Source organism: Corvus brachyrhynchos, unplaced genomic scaffold (assembly GCF_000691975.1).
Source record: "Corvus brachyrhynchos isolate BGI_N302 unplaced genomic scaffold, ASM69197v1 scaffold126, whole genome shotgun sequence".
NCBI lineage: Eukaryota > Metazoa > Chordata > Aves > Passeriformes > Corvidae > Corvus > Corvus brachyrhynchos.
Genome location: NW_008239283.1, coordinates 9,951,813 through 9,967,664, shown reverse-complemented (window position 1 = coordinate 9,967,664; position 15,852 = coordinate 9,951,813). Strand labels below are relative to the sequence as shown.

General features: G+C 36.3%; 1 protein-coding gene across 5 annotated transcripts in view; it reads left to right on the top strand.

Annotated features, from left to right (window-relative positions):
- Positions 1 to 15,852, top strand: part of PTPN4 (protein tyrosine phosphatase, non-receptor type 4) — a 90,600-nt gene that overhangs the window by 15,190 nt on the left and 59,558 nt on the right. For all 5 annotated transcript variants that reach the window (XR_001863931.1, XR_001863932.1, XM_017740181.1 and 2 more), the window contains exons 2-5: positions 3,329 to 3,482; positions 10,080 to 10,187; positions 13,023 to 13,065; positions 13,162 to 13,240. Coding sequence is in view for 3 of the 5 variants with exons in the window: in XM_017740181.1 (XP_017595670.1) it covers positions 3,345 to 3,482; positions 10,080 to 10,187; positions 13,023 to 13,065; positions 13,162 to 13,240 (368 nt within the window). In the remaining 2 variants the exon portion in view is untranslated. The remainder of the gene's footprint in view (positions 1 to 3,328; positions 3,483 to 10,079; positions 10,188 to 13,022; positions 13,066 to 13,161; positions 13,241 to 15,852) is intronic.

Genomic DNA, 15,852 nt, shown 5'->3' with positions numbered 1-15,852 from the left:
AACTTTGAATGTGTTTTTCAGAAGACAGTCTTTGGTTACCTTCCTCTCTATCACTTTCATGGCTGTTGTATTTCCATTTTGTAGATGCATTTCAGGATTTCAGTCATTATTCTTGTAAAACTGTGTTCTGTAGTTGCAAAAACTTAGTTTCATGCAAGAAACTTGTCTGTTACGAGATGGTGGTTCCAACTACTATGTATTTTATGTGGGACATGGAATATAATGTTTCAATGCATAATCTGAAAGTAAAAAACATAGTTTCTTAGTCCATGAAGAAAACATTTGTGAATGACTTATGTCCAGCATGGTGGGAATATGAGCTTCACACCAGGAAGATGCTAAACTCCACACTGTGGAACAGCATGAGAAGTGTGTGTGTCCTATTTGTTTCTTTCCTCCTTAAAGTGGAGAAGGCGTTGCCCTTCCAGTCTGCGAGCTACATGAACTGTTGTTCTGGCCCAATATAGTTGCTCCTGTTTCCATAGCAAACTCATAATACAGTGCCTTCTTTCTTGAGTTTGATAATTTCATTTATGTACATTGAGAAAAATCCAGTCGTTGTCTAACTATGCAGTGGTTTTTGTTTGGCTGGAGCAAGGATGATCTGTGTTACAGCAAGAACTGTGATAGATCTGCAGGTTGGGTCTGTTGAAGGGACAGAGTGAATGCTTTCATGGTGTTAAAGGATTTTGAGGGTCACTGAGGGATTATGTTCTTTTTGCTCACTCTTACGGATTTGTTGCTGTGTCTGAAACTCAGAAGTTTTCTGTCTAGTTTAAGGCGATGATGAGGAAGGAAGAAGTATTGCTGGTCTTGTCTTGATCAGCAAATAGGACAAGAATAGAGGAAAGAACAGAAGAAAAGGTGAGACTTGCCTTTTTCGTCTCTTAAAACATGATGGTTTCTAGCTTTTAACAAGTCTTGGGGTTTTTTTTCCCTTCTGCTGCAAAACTGTATTGTTGAGTTAGACCCTCCTAGCTCACTACCAAATGGATTTGTGAGGCCTGCAGTACTTACTTGAAAGCTGACCAGTCCTTTGTGCACTAGTGTTTGTATTTGTGGAAAAGTGCTCTGAAGATTACACTCACTGTTTCTTGGTTGATTTGTTACTTTCTCAAATCCTTGTAAAATATGCCTGCCTAAGGGTTGTTTCTGTGGTATGGAGAAACTGGTTTTAATCTAATTGTGTGCTTTTCTGAAACCTTCTTAGTTTCAGGTCAGCAGCAGATACCATCCTAAAATCTTGGCAGTAGTTATCAGTTCTGCACTGATAATGCCAACCTTTGTGCCATTATGATTGGTAAGGAGCTTGGCTTTTAGATTGTGTCTGTGTGGCAAAACACTGTTAAATTTTATGTGGTTGGCTCGGATCACTGGTATGGAGGTTCCTCTTCTCTGTTTAAGGTTGTCTCCTGCTTTATATTTTTGACATCTGTAGCAGGTGTAGCAGAAGCAGCCTATCCACGAGGAGTTGTCAGATGGACTTTGGTTTTAGGCTTTACTTGACAGCTTTAATGTTTGCAGCACAATTTTGCATAAATTGGTCATTAAGACACTGTCGTAAATTTAGCAGCTGGTGGCTTTATCTGGTGTCTGTATCATTCAGTTTGTCATGTTAGTTTAGGAAAACAAAAATAAACTTGCTGTAGTTCTATGTGAATACAGCGTTGCAGTTCTGAAGCCAGAGTGACTGAGTAGCCAAAATAAAAAAGCTGTCTGGTGAGGAAGCAAGTACTGAAAATGCTGGGTAAGTCAAAACTGAAGCATTTTGCAAGGATGGATTATTATCAAGAAGATTTTTTTGTCTGAGGTGTGTGGTCATACTTAAAGTGCTGAAGATGTGATCTAGAAAAGCAAAATATCTCAAGGGATTTTAGGGGAGTTGCTCAGGAGGTTGTATGGAGGCAGTGGAAAGATGTAAAAAAAAAAAAAAAAAAATCTGTGTAAGTCCCAGCTTGGATCTTGGTCTTCCACTTTCCCATGAGAGCCTATGTATCTAAGTTACCAACTTTTTAGGAGGGATTGATCTTTCATTTCTTACCCCTCCCTCTTTGTTTATGTATATAGGGGCGCAGATACCTTTTATGATCCATGCAAGCTCTCTAATTACTACTGGAATGTTTGCTGTCCTCTGCTAAATTCTCCTTGGTTTTTTTTTTTTTTTTTTAGTCGTGATATGTTCCCTTCCCCCTCCTCAAATGTGAAGCTAATGTGTAGATGTGTTTGAAGGCTTCATAATCGTATGCAAGATAAGGAAAATCAATCATTTTATATTCAGTTTTGAGAATAGCTGTGTTCTTTTACTCTAGTCATAAGGTATTTTATGTCTCAACATATTCTCTACTTAAGTTATGAAACTTTGTTTGCTTACACCCTTGTCAAAGGATGTAGAAATAGTTTGCTGAGTGTGTAATTAAGTGAATTACAGGCCCTGATCCTGTGAGGCACTTAACAAAGTAGCTGGTATCATTGGATAGAGCTGATAGTTTCAGGTGGGCTCAGAAGGACTGTGCTGGACTGGGGCTGGATGATAATCGTCAGTATCTTAGATTTGAAAAGTGAAAGCAAATTCTTGCATTTTATTTATCGGCTCTCAGCACAGGATGTAGACTTGTGATGGTCACGGTTGCTTACTGAGAGGATAAGAATTGTTTGTGCTCCCAAACTAGATGTGTAAATCCAAACAAATTGACATAGAAGATTCAGTATTTGACAAACATTAAACTATTCATGTTGTAATTTTAAAAAAAGGGGGGGAAAAACAATGCTGATGTTTTTGTTACCACTGTGCATTCTCATGTTTAATGATTTTACAGTGAATGCACAGGCCTTGATGCAGAATAATGCATCAAAGTCTTGTGTGTTTGCTGTTTTCTTTTTCTCTATAAAGCTTTTTATGTAAGCATTTTTTTTGCTGTTTTGCACTGAAATTAGTTACTTAATTGCATCTAGTATCGGGAAGCTGGTAGCCATGATGCCCAACAATTCCAATACTTTTTGAATTGAAAATGTTGTTGTGAATCTTTAAAAACAAACCAAAAAAACCCAACAAAAAAACAGCAAACCCACAAAACAACCTTAAGATAGGGAGGGTGTGGACAATGGGCAGAAAGTAAGGGACTGGGTATTTTGGTATAAGGTTGTGTTGTAACTTGTAATACATTGTTTTGTTATTGGTTACTGTGAATTTAGTATTCATTTTTCTTTTGTTTATAATGGAGTTTTTAAATAATGAACTTGCTGTGTGTTCACCTTTCTTTGAAGTGAGACATTCTTGCATTTGCATTTTTTGGGCTCTTATTAAATTTTCTGTTTGTTTTGCCTGTAGACCTGTGTGGACAGTAATGACCGCACGTTTCCGATTGCCTGCTGGCAGAACCTACAATGTACGAGCATCTGAGCTGGCACGAGACAGGCAGCATACGGAGGTGGTCTGCAACATTCTTCTCCTGGATAACACTGTACAAGCTTTCAGAGTTAATGTAAGTAATGGGTTTATTGCAAATCAGTATCTGGCTTATTGCAAATCAATATCCCAGGCTTGCTGTCCTTTGCTGCGTTTGGATGGCTGGAGTTTGACTTTCAGTGTTAAGTAGCGAATAAAAGGGGAAGTTGTGTTCAGGCAGGCATGCTTGTACACGTCCGCAGTGTTACTGTGAACTTAGTCATTCTGGCATCCTCTGTAATACTAACACATTTTCATTTCAAAATCCAGTGTACAAAGCATAATTTATTTCTAGTAATTCTCTTCATGGATTAAAGTTGTCCAGTGGAAATGGGGGACAGTTTTGCCATTGAGTTGAATGAAGCTTTTGTTCTGCTGCATTTTGGTTTTTGTATTTTGAGCCACGAGTAAGGTGGAGTGGGAACTCTTCCCAAAGCTATGTAGCTGACTGTGTTCAATCACCTGTATGGTTATACTTGGTCACAGCTACCATCTTAAAGTATCTCCCTGCTCTGCTTTTTTCAGATAGTATTCTTCTTCTGTGATTTCCCTCACTTAAGCTCACCACCTTCTACTACACTAATGAGAATGGCAGGAAGGAAAATGGAAAGGTGGTTGCTGAATACTGTTGCTGAGAACTGCTAATGGAAAAAAATCAACAACTTTTATGCTTGACCCTGGAATATAAAATGGGTTATTCATCCCATTTTCTAATCTGTAATCTTGTTAAAGAGTTAAAATGAAAATGTGCATGGTGCTGTGTATATGTTACACAAGTACAACCCTTTCTTCCAACTTCTTGAGGAAAAAATCCCATGAAAAATTGGCAAGGACCTCACAAGAAAACATACACAAGTACAACCCTTTCTTCCAACTTCTTGAAGAAAAAAAAACCCGTGAAAAATTGGCAAGGACCTCACAAGAAAACTTTAAAGCATTTAAGGTCATCTTTGTGTGAGGAGAACCAGAACTCAACAGGAAAGAAGCTGTAGGTTTTCCTGTGGTAGTAGAACTCTACTTTTACTTTTTAAGCTATAGAATTGATGACTTATATGGAGAAAGGTTGAATAATGCGATGGTAAAAGTTAACAGGTGGCATGATTATTAAAATTTTTCCAAAGGAAGTTGAACTTCAGCAAATGGAGTGTATGAGTATCAAATAAGGCTGTGAGACTTCAGATGGGAAGTGAGGGAGAAAGTGAAGCAGTTGTCAAGTCTACGTGGACAAATCTAATTCAGACAATTTGAAAAAGTTCTGATGCTCAGTAATTATATTGAATTCTGATATCCAGTGTTCAGTAAGGGTATTGATATATTTGAATGTTTCAGGGAAGATTTGTGAGAGGGATTGCATTTTGCAGTTCTGTAGTCAGTGGTTAGAGCCTGCATCTGCTCATCCAAAGTGAAATCTGTTACCTGGCAAAAACTTGTAAGGATCCAAAGTCAAGAGGCTTAAGGTTCAGAGGCAGATCTGGTGGTTATTTGTTTTAGATACCTCAGTCAAGATAGAAGGGTTTAGGATATTCTCTTGAGGCATTTTTGTAGTTCATTCAAAAAATACTTAATTTTTCAGGACTTCTGAGTAGTAAAGTGTGGGAATTTTGGATGATGGAGCTGAGGGATGAATGTTCAAAGACTAATTTATCAACATCAAGCCTCATTTCCCTTCTGGGGTAATTTTTTCTATATCCTTTCCCCTTTTCTGTATCGCTTAACGTCTCATCCTTGCTAAGAGTTTCCCAGTCTATACTGCCTGCCAAAATGCAGTATGTGCAAAATATAGTTGGATATAAAGCATCAGAAGTGCATAAGAAGTTGTAAATGTTGTCATCTTTGCTTTCAGGTGCATGAGTTCTCCATTAAAGTATCTGTCTTGCAGTTTTTTCTTACAAGGAAAACAAGAAGTGGGTAAAATAAGGAATAATTGTTGGGCAGTCGGTATGGGAGATGTGCTTCTCTTCGATCTAGGTGTTCAAAAGCTGTATGTTTTTAGAGGACATGAGTGCCACTCAGAAAAGCAGAATCACCGGGTATAAATCCTCAAATGTCTGTTCTGTGTCTCCCAAGAAAAACTTATGTAATATGTTCTTACCACCTCCCTAGTGCACTAAATATTTTAGTTGCATAGATCATGCTTTACTGCTTATACAAATCAGCCTGCAAGTTTGTCTGTTAAAACTGAGTCTAGGGAATAAAAAGTTCCTTGGTGCTGAACATTCTGATCTCATGTCTTAGCCTCAGTCTGTTTTTTCACAAATAGGGAGTAATAAAGTATTCATTCGTAGCAAGTGTAACCTACATGATGTACAGGTTCTCAGGTTTTATAGCTTTGTTTTACTTTATTGTGGTTGACACTATAGTTAGCCATAAATATGTATGGAATTGTTTTCAAAATAGGAAGAACAAAGATAACATCAAATAAATTAGCGCTTTTTTTTCCCCTCCTGGTGATTGCTATAGGTATTCTGTATGCTAATGATTGTAAAACTTAATCATCTGGAGGATGCAGTGGTGTATTAATAAAAATGTACTCAAATGCTGTTTCTCCAACAGCAAATGCTAATTCTCCAACAGCAAAGTGCTGATCACAGACTGTGTCTCTTGATAATTTATGTGATGTTCTAAGTTCACATTTCAACCAGCCCTTTCCATTGATCTGCAAGAAAGGCACCTTTGTGCTAAGCCTTACCTTGTAGAGAGCGTAACTAATCAAACCAGATAATCCCCATGGATTTTAGCCAGACAAAGGCTGCATTCGTTCCAGGCAGAAGAATCAGTTGGAATTAACCTGTGCATATGTTTGAGGAGTAGAAATCCCTTCTCTAAAATGCTCTGCTTACCAAATAAAGAAATCTTCCTTCACTCCTGAAAAGTAGACTTCAATAGAACACATAGCTGGAAGAAAGGAGGCTGGCGTAACAACATGATCAGGATGATTTGCATCCCTGTAAAACTGTTTCTTCAAGATCAAATTACTTTAATTTGTTTTAATTGCTTGTTTAAACAAAGTATATCTTTTCCATGCAGGCTGGGTTACTTGTACTCCCTGAAAGCCAGTACACAGATAACACTAGGGATAACACTAAACTTGGGGGGAAACTAAGTCAAGGTAGATGGGATGGGTTGTTCTGTGGGCAAGGTTAGTGGTCATGGACAAATGTTTCAATATGGAGCCTTTACTATCCCAGAACTTTCTTCAAACTTAATGAATTTACACTCTAATGGAAGTAAAATCTGAAAACCTGTAAAGTAACTCAAATGAAACAAGAAAAGAACCAACCAAACAAAAAAACCCCATACCACCCCCTTATAATTTTAGAAGTTAAAATTTTTAATAATTTAATCTCTAGCGTTACTTAATTACTTGCCCTTTTTTCTTTGACAAAGAAAGATTAAAATAATAGCATCAGCTGTAGAAGGAAAGGAGACAGTTGTGCAGTGTTAGGGAATGCACCTCCCGGAGCAGCAGCCCAGGCATTGCGGTGAGCTGCGAGGGGAAAGGTTCCTGTGTTGTCAGTAGTGAGGGAGCAGCACAGCATCCCACAAACACGTGAGCAGCAGAGCTGTGACCTGCTCCAGGAAAGCCCAGAACCTGTCGTCCCCTTCCTCTGTCATCAGAAGTCGAAATTTGTTTGGGCTGATATGGCAGCAATATCTCGTGGTGTTTGCTGTGGATGCAGCCAGTTCTGTTGGCAGCAACAAAACCAGAATGTCAGTAATGCAGAGTGAGAAGAGGGTGGCAGGCATCAAAGCTGTGTGACTGCAGGTGTCTGCCTCAATTTTCAAACATGGTGTTTGTGAACAAGTGGCAATCATTTTGCAGTTAGAAATGAATCTGTAAGTATCTAGTGGTACTAGATGATAAATAGTTCATAAAATAAAGTACAGTTAACGTGTTGATGTCTAGTGTTTAAGTCAAATCTGTTCTAAAAGGCCAAAATTTCTGAGACACTCTGCCTTCAGCAATTACTAACAAGTACATATAACTGTCTAATTCTTCAGTTCAGAGAAAAAGTGGATGTTTTCGTGTCTAACTCCTGCAGTTTTGTGTTAGGTAGTTTCCATTTTTCATACATGTTTTCATTATTTCCTATTTTATGAGGAAATAATGTTTAACTTGTATCTATAGCAACAAAGCAAGCTTCTTTTTATGCTCATCTACATGTATTGGGTTTGCTTTTTTATAAAAAAAATCAGATTTTTAAACTTGCTATCATACTTTTTTTTTTGTGCAGCTATTCAATGTTATGATAGTATTACAAATATTTTAGATCTTTCTCAACAAGCAGGATTGTGACCTTCACCTGCTTTGGCAAGCTGCAACACTTACATAAATGTCAGAGATGGGTTAAGCTGAGGTCTGGTTTTGCTAGATGCTTATCTTTATTTTGCACTGAGTAAAACACTGTGAACCAAACAAATGCTTCATGTTGAAACCTGTCTTCTCTTACCAAAGTTGCTGCTCAATCTGCAGGACAAATACCTTCCTTGCGGTCGTGAAATGATGTTCTGTATTTCTTAATTCAGACTGATCAGCCAGTTCTAAGCTTTTTCATTAGGAAACATAATGTATTTAAGAAACAATATACATTGTCAGGATTAGATTGGAAAAAGCTACAGAGATGGTATCTGCATATTGTTTGAGGAAGTAACATGTCAGCTGTGGTAATTGCAAGGCCAAACTTGGGTTCCAGACATCTCCCATTTTCTGGTAGTTACTGTTACAAGGTCTTAGTTTGTGTTCTTATTTAAATCTACGTGAGAAAAGTGCCAAGAGGCAATTAGTGTTGCTATGTAATTTTAAAATTAGTTTTATTTGCTGTAAAACCTGAACTGATTATTGGTTTATTTCAAAATATAATAGAAACTCCTAATTTTGTAAAAATTAAAGTGAATATATTTGGATTGTATATAAAAAAGGCTGTATGCATTTATGCTATTGAACATTTATTGTGTTAAAATCTGTTTTTTTCTGTGCTTGCTTTTAGTAATTTGTGAAGTAAATTTTTCAGTGGTGAACTTTTTAACAATGGTGCTACATTTTGTTAAAGATCAAGAAATTTTCTCTAGCATTTTCAAAAGAAATAAGGTCTTTTGAAAAGTAAATACAGCAATTCTTAGGTCACTTCAATTTAGCCGGATTTATATGGGACCCAAACTATATCCCTTATGTAATTTCAACTTATGTGCAGAGCTATGGGTATGATTGTCCTCCTGGGATTATTTCAAACATAATTTGTGGATAACTCTTCTCTACTTTTTAAATTATTATGAAATAAATTATTGTGCTTCTAGGAGTTTTTAGGCCCAAGTAACTGCCTCTGACAGTTTATTCAACTTCAGTGTAATTTCATCTGAACAAAAAAGTTAGTTTTGATAGGATGCTCTTAGATGTTAACAAATGTCTGGAGGTAGATTTGTAAATCTTTCTCTTATATGGATATTAATGAAATTCTTGCAACCTTATCTTGATCTTTTAGTTACATACTTCTATTTTAACAGATGTAAAGGTAAATTGTTATATAATCTCTATGCAAAGTGAGGTCCTCTGGAAGCAGAACAGCAGGGATTTTTTGTTTTAAAACTCTACAATATCTTACTGCCTACAGTAAACAAGGCAAGATGTATCAAATCCACAGCAGCAGCAATAATACTTGGCACCTAGAAGATTATTAGAAGCTTCTCTGCTTGGTGACAGAAAAGTAGAAAATCTGAGTGGAAAATGTATCAATCATCTCTTTCATATTTCTTCTTGTTTGACAGTTCTTGCAGAATTTTGCTTGTCTTTTGTATTTCAAGATGCTGTGACACTTTAACTTCTTTGGGAAATTCCCTTCAGATTTCACCAAATGTGTTTAGTGAGTCCTGTTGTATTGACACACTCAGCGTTTCAATTACTGTGTTGGCAGTATTTTCAGGTTAGGCAAAAAATTGCTAGGTACTAACAACTACAGATTTCTTTTTGTATCATTTTGTGGGTAACATTTGTCCCTGTAGTAGAAATCAAGTTTGTTCACTTGACTCTGAAAAGAAGTGTTACTGTTACTCAGTTAATTTAAATTAATTCATTTAGAGTGAAGTGCTATCTTAGAACGTATATAAATGACACGTCTTGGTTAGATATTTGGCTGTTCCAGATATCTCTGCCATTAAACTTTGGAAACATTTTCAATATGCTGGTTCATTTAAAATCAGGAATAGATTTTTCAGATAAGGGAGAATAATTTGTACAGACCTGTACATTTGAATTCAGTGACCCAAACAAGATTCTTGTTTGCACCAAGTTCTTTATTAATTCCTGAACTTTTTTTCTTTTCTGTTTTTCAGTACTCCTTTTAAATATCAAATTTGGCTAATGAAAGGCTTTCAGAAATAATCATGTAGCTAGCTGAGAAGTGAGACGTTCTTACTGTCAGAAAATGACAGAGAAGAAAAATGATTTCCTTACATACGTTTCAAGAAGAGAGATGAAGCTCATTTAAAAATAGTGCTGCTGGGATACACTTTGTGATATTTAAAATACTGCTGCTAGAGCACATCTGAAAGAATTTTTATGTGTTCTACCTGCCTGAAATATGTATGTCCGGTTATGTATTTGTTCATTAAAGAAAAGGTCTGTATTTGTTCTCTGCAGAAACATGATCAGGGCCAAGTTCTATTGGACGTAGTCTTCAAGCATCTCGATTTGACAGAGAGAGATTACTTTGGTTTACAGTTGGCTGATGAATCTACTGATAACCCTGTAAGTTGACTCTGTTTTATAAGTACAGTTTTAAAAATCATAAGCATGTTCATCACTGTCCTCTGTGTTATTTAAACAGAGGTAAATAGAAACCATTGCAAGATTGTGCCATCTTCCCCAACTGTGTCATTTGCGAGGGCCTGTATCATCTTGTAGTTGTGATAAAGCTACATGTTAATAGTCACAGGCTTGGAGTAAAATACTGAGTTCTGTGCTTATGAAGTAATACCTTAAAAGGATATTGCATGTTTTATTGTATCTGTTTGCTAGATTGCATTATCATTGTTAAAAATAGTAAATATGTTTTAAATTTGTTCAGTGGTTTGTTTGTTTGTTTGTTTGTTTTTGTCATTAGGATTTACAGAATAGCAAGGGGATTTTAGATTTTCATGCATGGAGTTTCCATTTCTCGCCCAGATACCTGGTAATCTTTTAACAGTGCTTCATATAGTCCACTATCTGACAAGGGCAGTCATCTCATCACCTTAACAAAGAAGGGACTCCCTTGAAAATGAGTATTTGGAATAGTTCATGGACTTTAATTGAAAGGAAATTCTACACAACTGAAACTCTGTAAATCACCAGTGGAAATAAAGAGATGCAAATGTAACATTTACTGCACTAGCTACAGTGGTACTATGGAGATCATGACTGCATAAAGAACATTCCTTGGATACTTTCTTTTATAGGTATCAAATGGTCAATACTTGTTTTAAAGTGCAATTTAGCTAAGTATTACTCCTTATAGTTCTTTACCTAGTTCTTATTATATGTGCAGCACAGTGATGGGGTCAAAACTTAACCTCCCAACTTGTGTATCAAAAGTCAGCCACATTCACTTGTTGATAGTTCTGGTAAGACATTGGTGGGCTGGCCTCTGTAGTATTTTTATTCTAAACTTTATTCCAGGCTGAAGAAACATACGCAAGCAGAAGAAAAGGCTGAATTATTTTTCAGCTTTGTTCAAGAAGTATTTAATTGAATATCACTCAATATTTTACTCTACACTCAGAAATTTATCTGGCTTTCCAAAGGGTAGACTAGACCTCTAAGCTCTCTTTCTTTTAGTTTATCTGTCCGGAAGCATATGAACACAACACTGTAATAGAAAGATCTGGTTAAGGGTTAGTCTGAAAGAATGACTTAAGTATTTGATACCAGCACATACTTTAAAGATTTTGTATGGTTTTTTTCTCAATATTTTGTCTCTTCAGCACGTATCTAGTTGCCATGAAAACAGTGTATCAGAGCTAAAAAGAGATGTTACCAATATTAGTCATGCAAGCTTGAAGAATGTATGGGTTTGACTTAATTTCAGTTTTTGATATGTTTACTTTTACACTTGGTTCATTTGGACAAGGAAACCATACTGGATTAACAAATATTCTAGTTATTTGTGAAATAACACAGCAGAGTATTGCTAAGATACAGTTAATGCAGCAGAAGATAAAGATGATGGGTAAAAGGGGATCCTGCTAATTGAGTGTGGAACCTCCAGCATTGTGTTTAAACGTGGATCTCATGAATTGCAGAAGCCTTGGGTTCTTTTAATAATATTAATATCAAAGTAAAAATCAAGTATCTTTCAACATGTTTTGAAAGATTCTTATATAAAGTTCATATATATCTCTGGCTAGAGTGTTCTTTAAGCCTTTACATTAGTCTTAAAAGTTAATTGATCCTGTATGAAGCTTTTTTTTTCTTAGGTAATCACGCTTTTGAGGCTGTATCAAACTGTCTCTTTACTTCCTCTTGAGTTAATTACTGCAAAGATACAGCACATAGATCTAATTATCATTATTTGTTATTCCTCATGAATAAAATGACACAGGGCTAGCTTTAGATCCATAGTGTGTGTCAGGTAGCTCAGGTACCTATGTGTTTACTTCCTCCTCCCTCACCTGAAAAAATAAAAAGCTCTGCGGTAAGTGTGAGGGAGTCACATACTGTACAAGGTTAGATGTCTGTCACTCCATAGGAACTGTGCCCATATAACCATTTCCTGAGGCTTGTGGACTTGCCTTGCAAGGTAGCATGAGGAACTGAACAGTATTGATACCAAAGATGGAATTCGGAGTTAGGTGGACTGTGTTGATATGTACAGAGACTGCTGGGTTGCTGATGGGCAGTGGTTTAAACAACTTGCAGAACTCTCCGGGCAGCCGTACTTTTATCTGAAATTTGCCACATTGGTTTTTATAAAGTTCTGCCTGTACAAAGCAGTGTTCTCCTGTAGAAATGTTTAAGATGTGGCACTGTTTAGTAAAATTATTCTGTAGTCCTTAATCCAGTAGGCTGAGTGCTGAGTCTCTGGTTTCCAAGATCCCAGTTAGTGATGTACCAGTGCTGACACTCAGGCTGAGACTGTGAACCAGTGGGACCACTCCCTGGATGTGCCAGACCTGCAAAATCCAGAGTCAGAAGTACTGGAAGTAGTTAAATTAACTTCTCAGTTGAGTAAATGAGCCTGCTTACAGCTCTTCGCTGCCATAGGTAGTTCTTCTTAAAGAGTAGCTGAAGGTTGTTAAACACAGCATAATTGGGTTCTGACCTCTCTCAGGCTCCTGTGACAATCAAAGAAGCAACTCAGAGTAGAATTATTGCTGTAAAACAGGTATCTGGACAACATATGTTAATCTTGGGGGAAGAAGAGTAGTAGCAATTGATGATAGTGGTGATGTCTCCAGAATCAGTAATAAGCCTGTATATGCCAGTGAGACATTTTGGTAAAAGACCAAGTAAAAAGTAATAGAAAAGCACCAGTTTCTTGATGTATAAGGCTATGATTTGTACTTTGTTTCTCTGAAGTTGGTGTTATAATTTGTCTCTTTCCAGAGGTGGCTGGATCCAAACAAACCTATCAGGAAACAATTAAAAAGTGAGTAATGTATGTATTTCGTCAATTCATCTATTGTTATTATGCTATTTTTCCAGGGTGCCCTGATTAATTAGAAATAACTTTTCTTGACCATAGGAGGATCTCCTCACAGTCTGAACTTCAGAGTTAAGTTTTTTGTAAGTGACCCAAACAAGCTCCAAGAAGAATATACAAGGTAGGTCTGGCTGCTTTGTCAATAAAATACTTTTCTAGAACAATCATTTATTTCTTTAAGGTATAACATGGAAATTTTCTTTTAGCTCATTCTTGTTGTATGTATAAGCTTCTAATTTTCTCTAATAATTACAGATATGAACTATGCAGTTGTACCAAGTAAATATAACAAAAAGCCTCTGTGAATAAATTTACGAATTTATATACAAAATGAAGTAACTACATGAAGCAAATACTACCAAGTAGAAACAGAAAAAGGGAAAATAGAGAACAGAGGAAAAATTTAATCCCAGTATTTACCAATAAGTACAAATTTAATTCTATCCTTACTTGTGTTCTCCTTTGTGACTAAAAAATTGCTGAGCATTCTGCATTTTTTTTACACCCTCCTTCCCCCCAGTTTTCTGCTTAGCATTAATGAAATTAATCTCTCTATGGTTGTAGTGCTAGTTTGAATCACAGAAGCTTATTTTGATAGCAGTGTATGGAAATCTGTTGAAGGAAATGCTCAGTGTGAATCAAAATAGGAGGCTTGTGAATTGCAATTAGGCCCTGAAGAAATGCCTCAAATTTTCCATATTTTTAATTACTTCTGGCCCTCTAGATAAATGGCATGATTTGACAGATTGGAATTTTTGGATGTCAGCCATTCTGAAAACAGGTCAGCCCCATTCAAAAAAATTATCGAGGATAGCTTTTGAAACCTAAGTACCAAAACTGTGAAAATTTCAGTCCACATTTGTTTGTCATTTCCTTTGATTTGTCATATTTTGGACAAAATTTTGCACATATCTATGCAGACAGAATTCACTAAAATGAGTCCCAGAGATCCTGGATGAGACTTTGTTTTACTGAAATATTTTCTCAAGGAAAATTTGTCAATTTACTCTATCAAAATAATGAAAAACATGTTATTTGAATTAAAGTAAAATATGTTATATTCCTGAGGAGGTGAAAAAAAGGATAAATGTTGATCAGTGTGAAGTAAACCATAAAGCAGAAAATTGTTCAAATGCTATTCTCTAAATACGAAGCTATAAATGCAGCTTTCTTTTAAATGAGAAATAATGTATGATTTCTTTATCTAGGTCAGCTCTGCCTTTTTTGCTAATAGGCCTAGTTGCCCCTGAGAAAACTGATTTGTATTTGAAATTCTTATAAGAGAGAGTTATCCATGGGCTTTTTTGGAGTGAAGTTTGGATGCCATGTCACAAATATGGGTCCTTTCGCATAATCAGTATTCCCACCTCAAAAAAAGAAAAGAAAGTGCAAGCTTCTGACAATTCCAGCATTCAAAAATGCTCCATTTTTACAAATTCCATGAGAACAGAGGAATGGTTTGACACATGAAGCAGTGTGAATGGATGTCAGGGAAAGGTTCAGTGCAAGCTCGGGTCTTGTTAGACCTCTGTGAATTCACGTGCGTGAGGCAGGTTTGAATGCCCCAGGTCAGGAGAGGTCGGCGGGAGCTCAGTGTGTGTTGGAGAGCTTCGCTTCAGGAGCTTGTCTTGGGAGGCAATGAAGCTTCATTAGTTCTCCTCATGGCAGGGAGAATTGCTTATTGACATTGACTCCATTAGCAATAATTCTGTCCTGCCCTTTCCTAGCTACAGCTGTATAAGCAAGATGAAAACATGGCAATGCAGTGCTGCCTTTGTTGTTTTAGTGGAGTCAGTTGTTCAGGCTTTTGCTGATCTGCTTTGTTAAAGCTTCTATTGATTTCCCATTTTGCTCAATAATATGTGAGGCTTCAGTGTTCAAACTGGGGTGGTTGGCTAACGAGCCATTAACCTCACTGTTCACTGAAAACAGTGGACAGAACGTGAATTCTGCTTGGTGTCCCTTAACCAAGATGTCCTTTTTACCAAGAAATACTTCTAATAAAGCTTTATACCAAAAAAAGAAAAATAAAATGGAGGTGCAGCTGTACGTTTGTGAAGAGATGCTCAAGCAAAGCATGTGAAGCATATCCATTTAATATATAAATTTAACTTGTAATTTACTGCATTTATTAATTGGTAAAGAAATTTTGCTTTATCTATCTTCTTGTTTCAATATGAATTTTAAGTATTTGTAGTATTTTGAGGTCTCTAAAGCCTGGTTCGTGTCTAAGTTTTAACTTCTTGAGGTTAATACCTTTTAAACTAAGCTTCTTGCCTTTCTGGTCACTTAAAGAATCTTTGATGGTTTTGTAGTAGCTGAGCACAGGGACTAATTTTAGCTTGTCAGTTCACAAATGTTTTCCCTCATTTTCTTTCAAACATGGAATGTTTTACCTTTCTACTGTTATATAGCTTGTAAATTATTGGATTTCTGTGTGTGTATTTGTAAATGTTTATGGAAGCCTTTAAAGTGATAGCTAATCCACTTTTTGAAGACCACACAGTTACGAGAAATCATGTTAAGTGTAATAAAGTGGTATTTTTTGGCTTTAATGTTGTAATTTAAGTTACTATTGGGAAGTATTTAATATTAGATGCTTTTCATAAGTAATGTTGGTGTTTATAATTAGTGGGTATAGCCCAGCTTTTAAGTCAGAACTACAAGAAGGAAACCAGATTATTATTATTATAGTAATAATGTAGGAGGTTCCAAGCCAAAATAAATTTATAA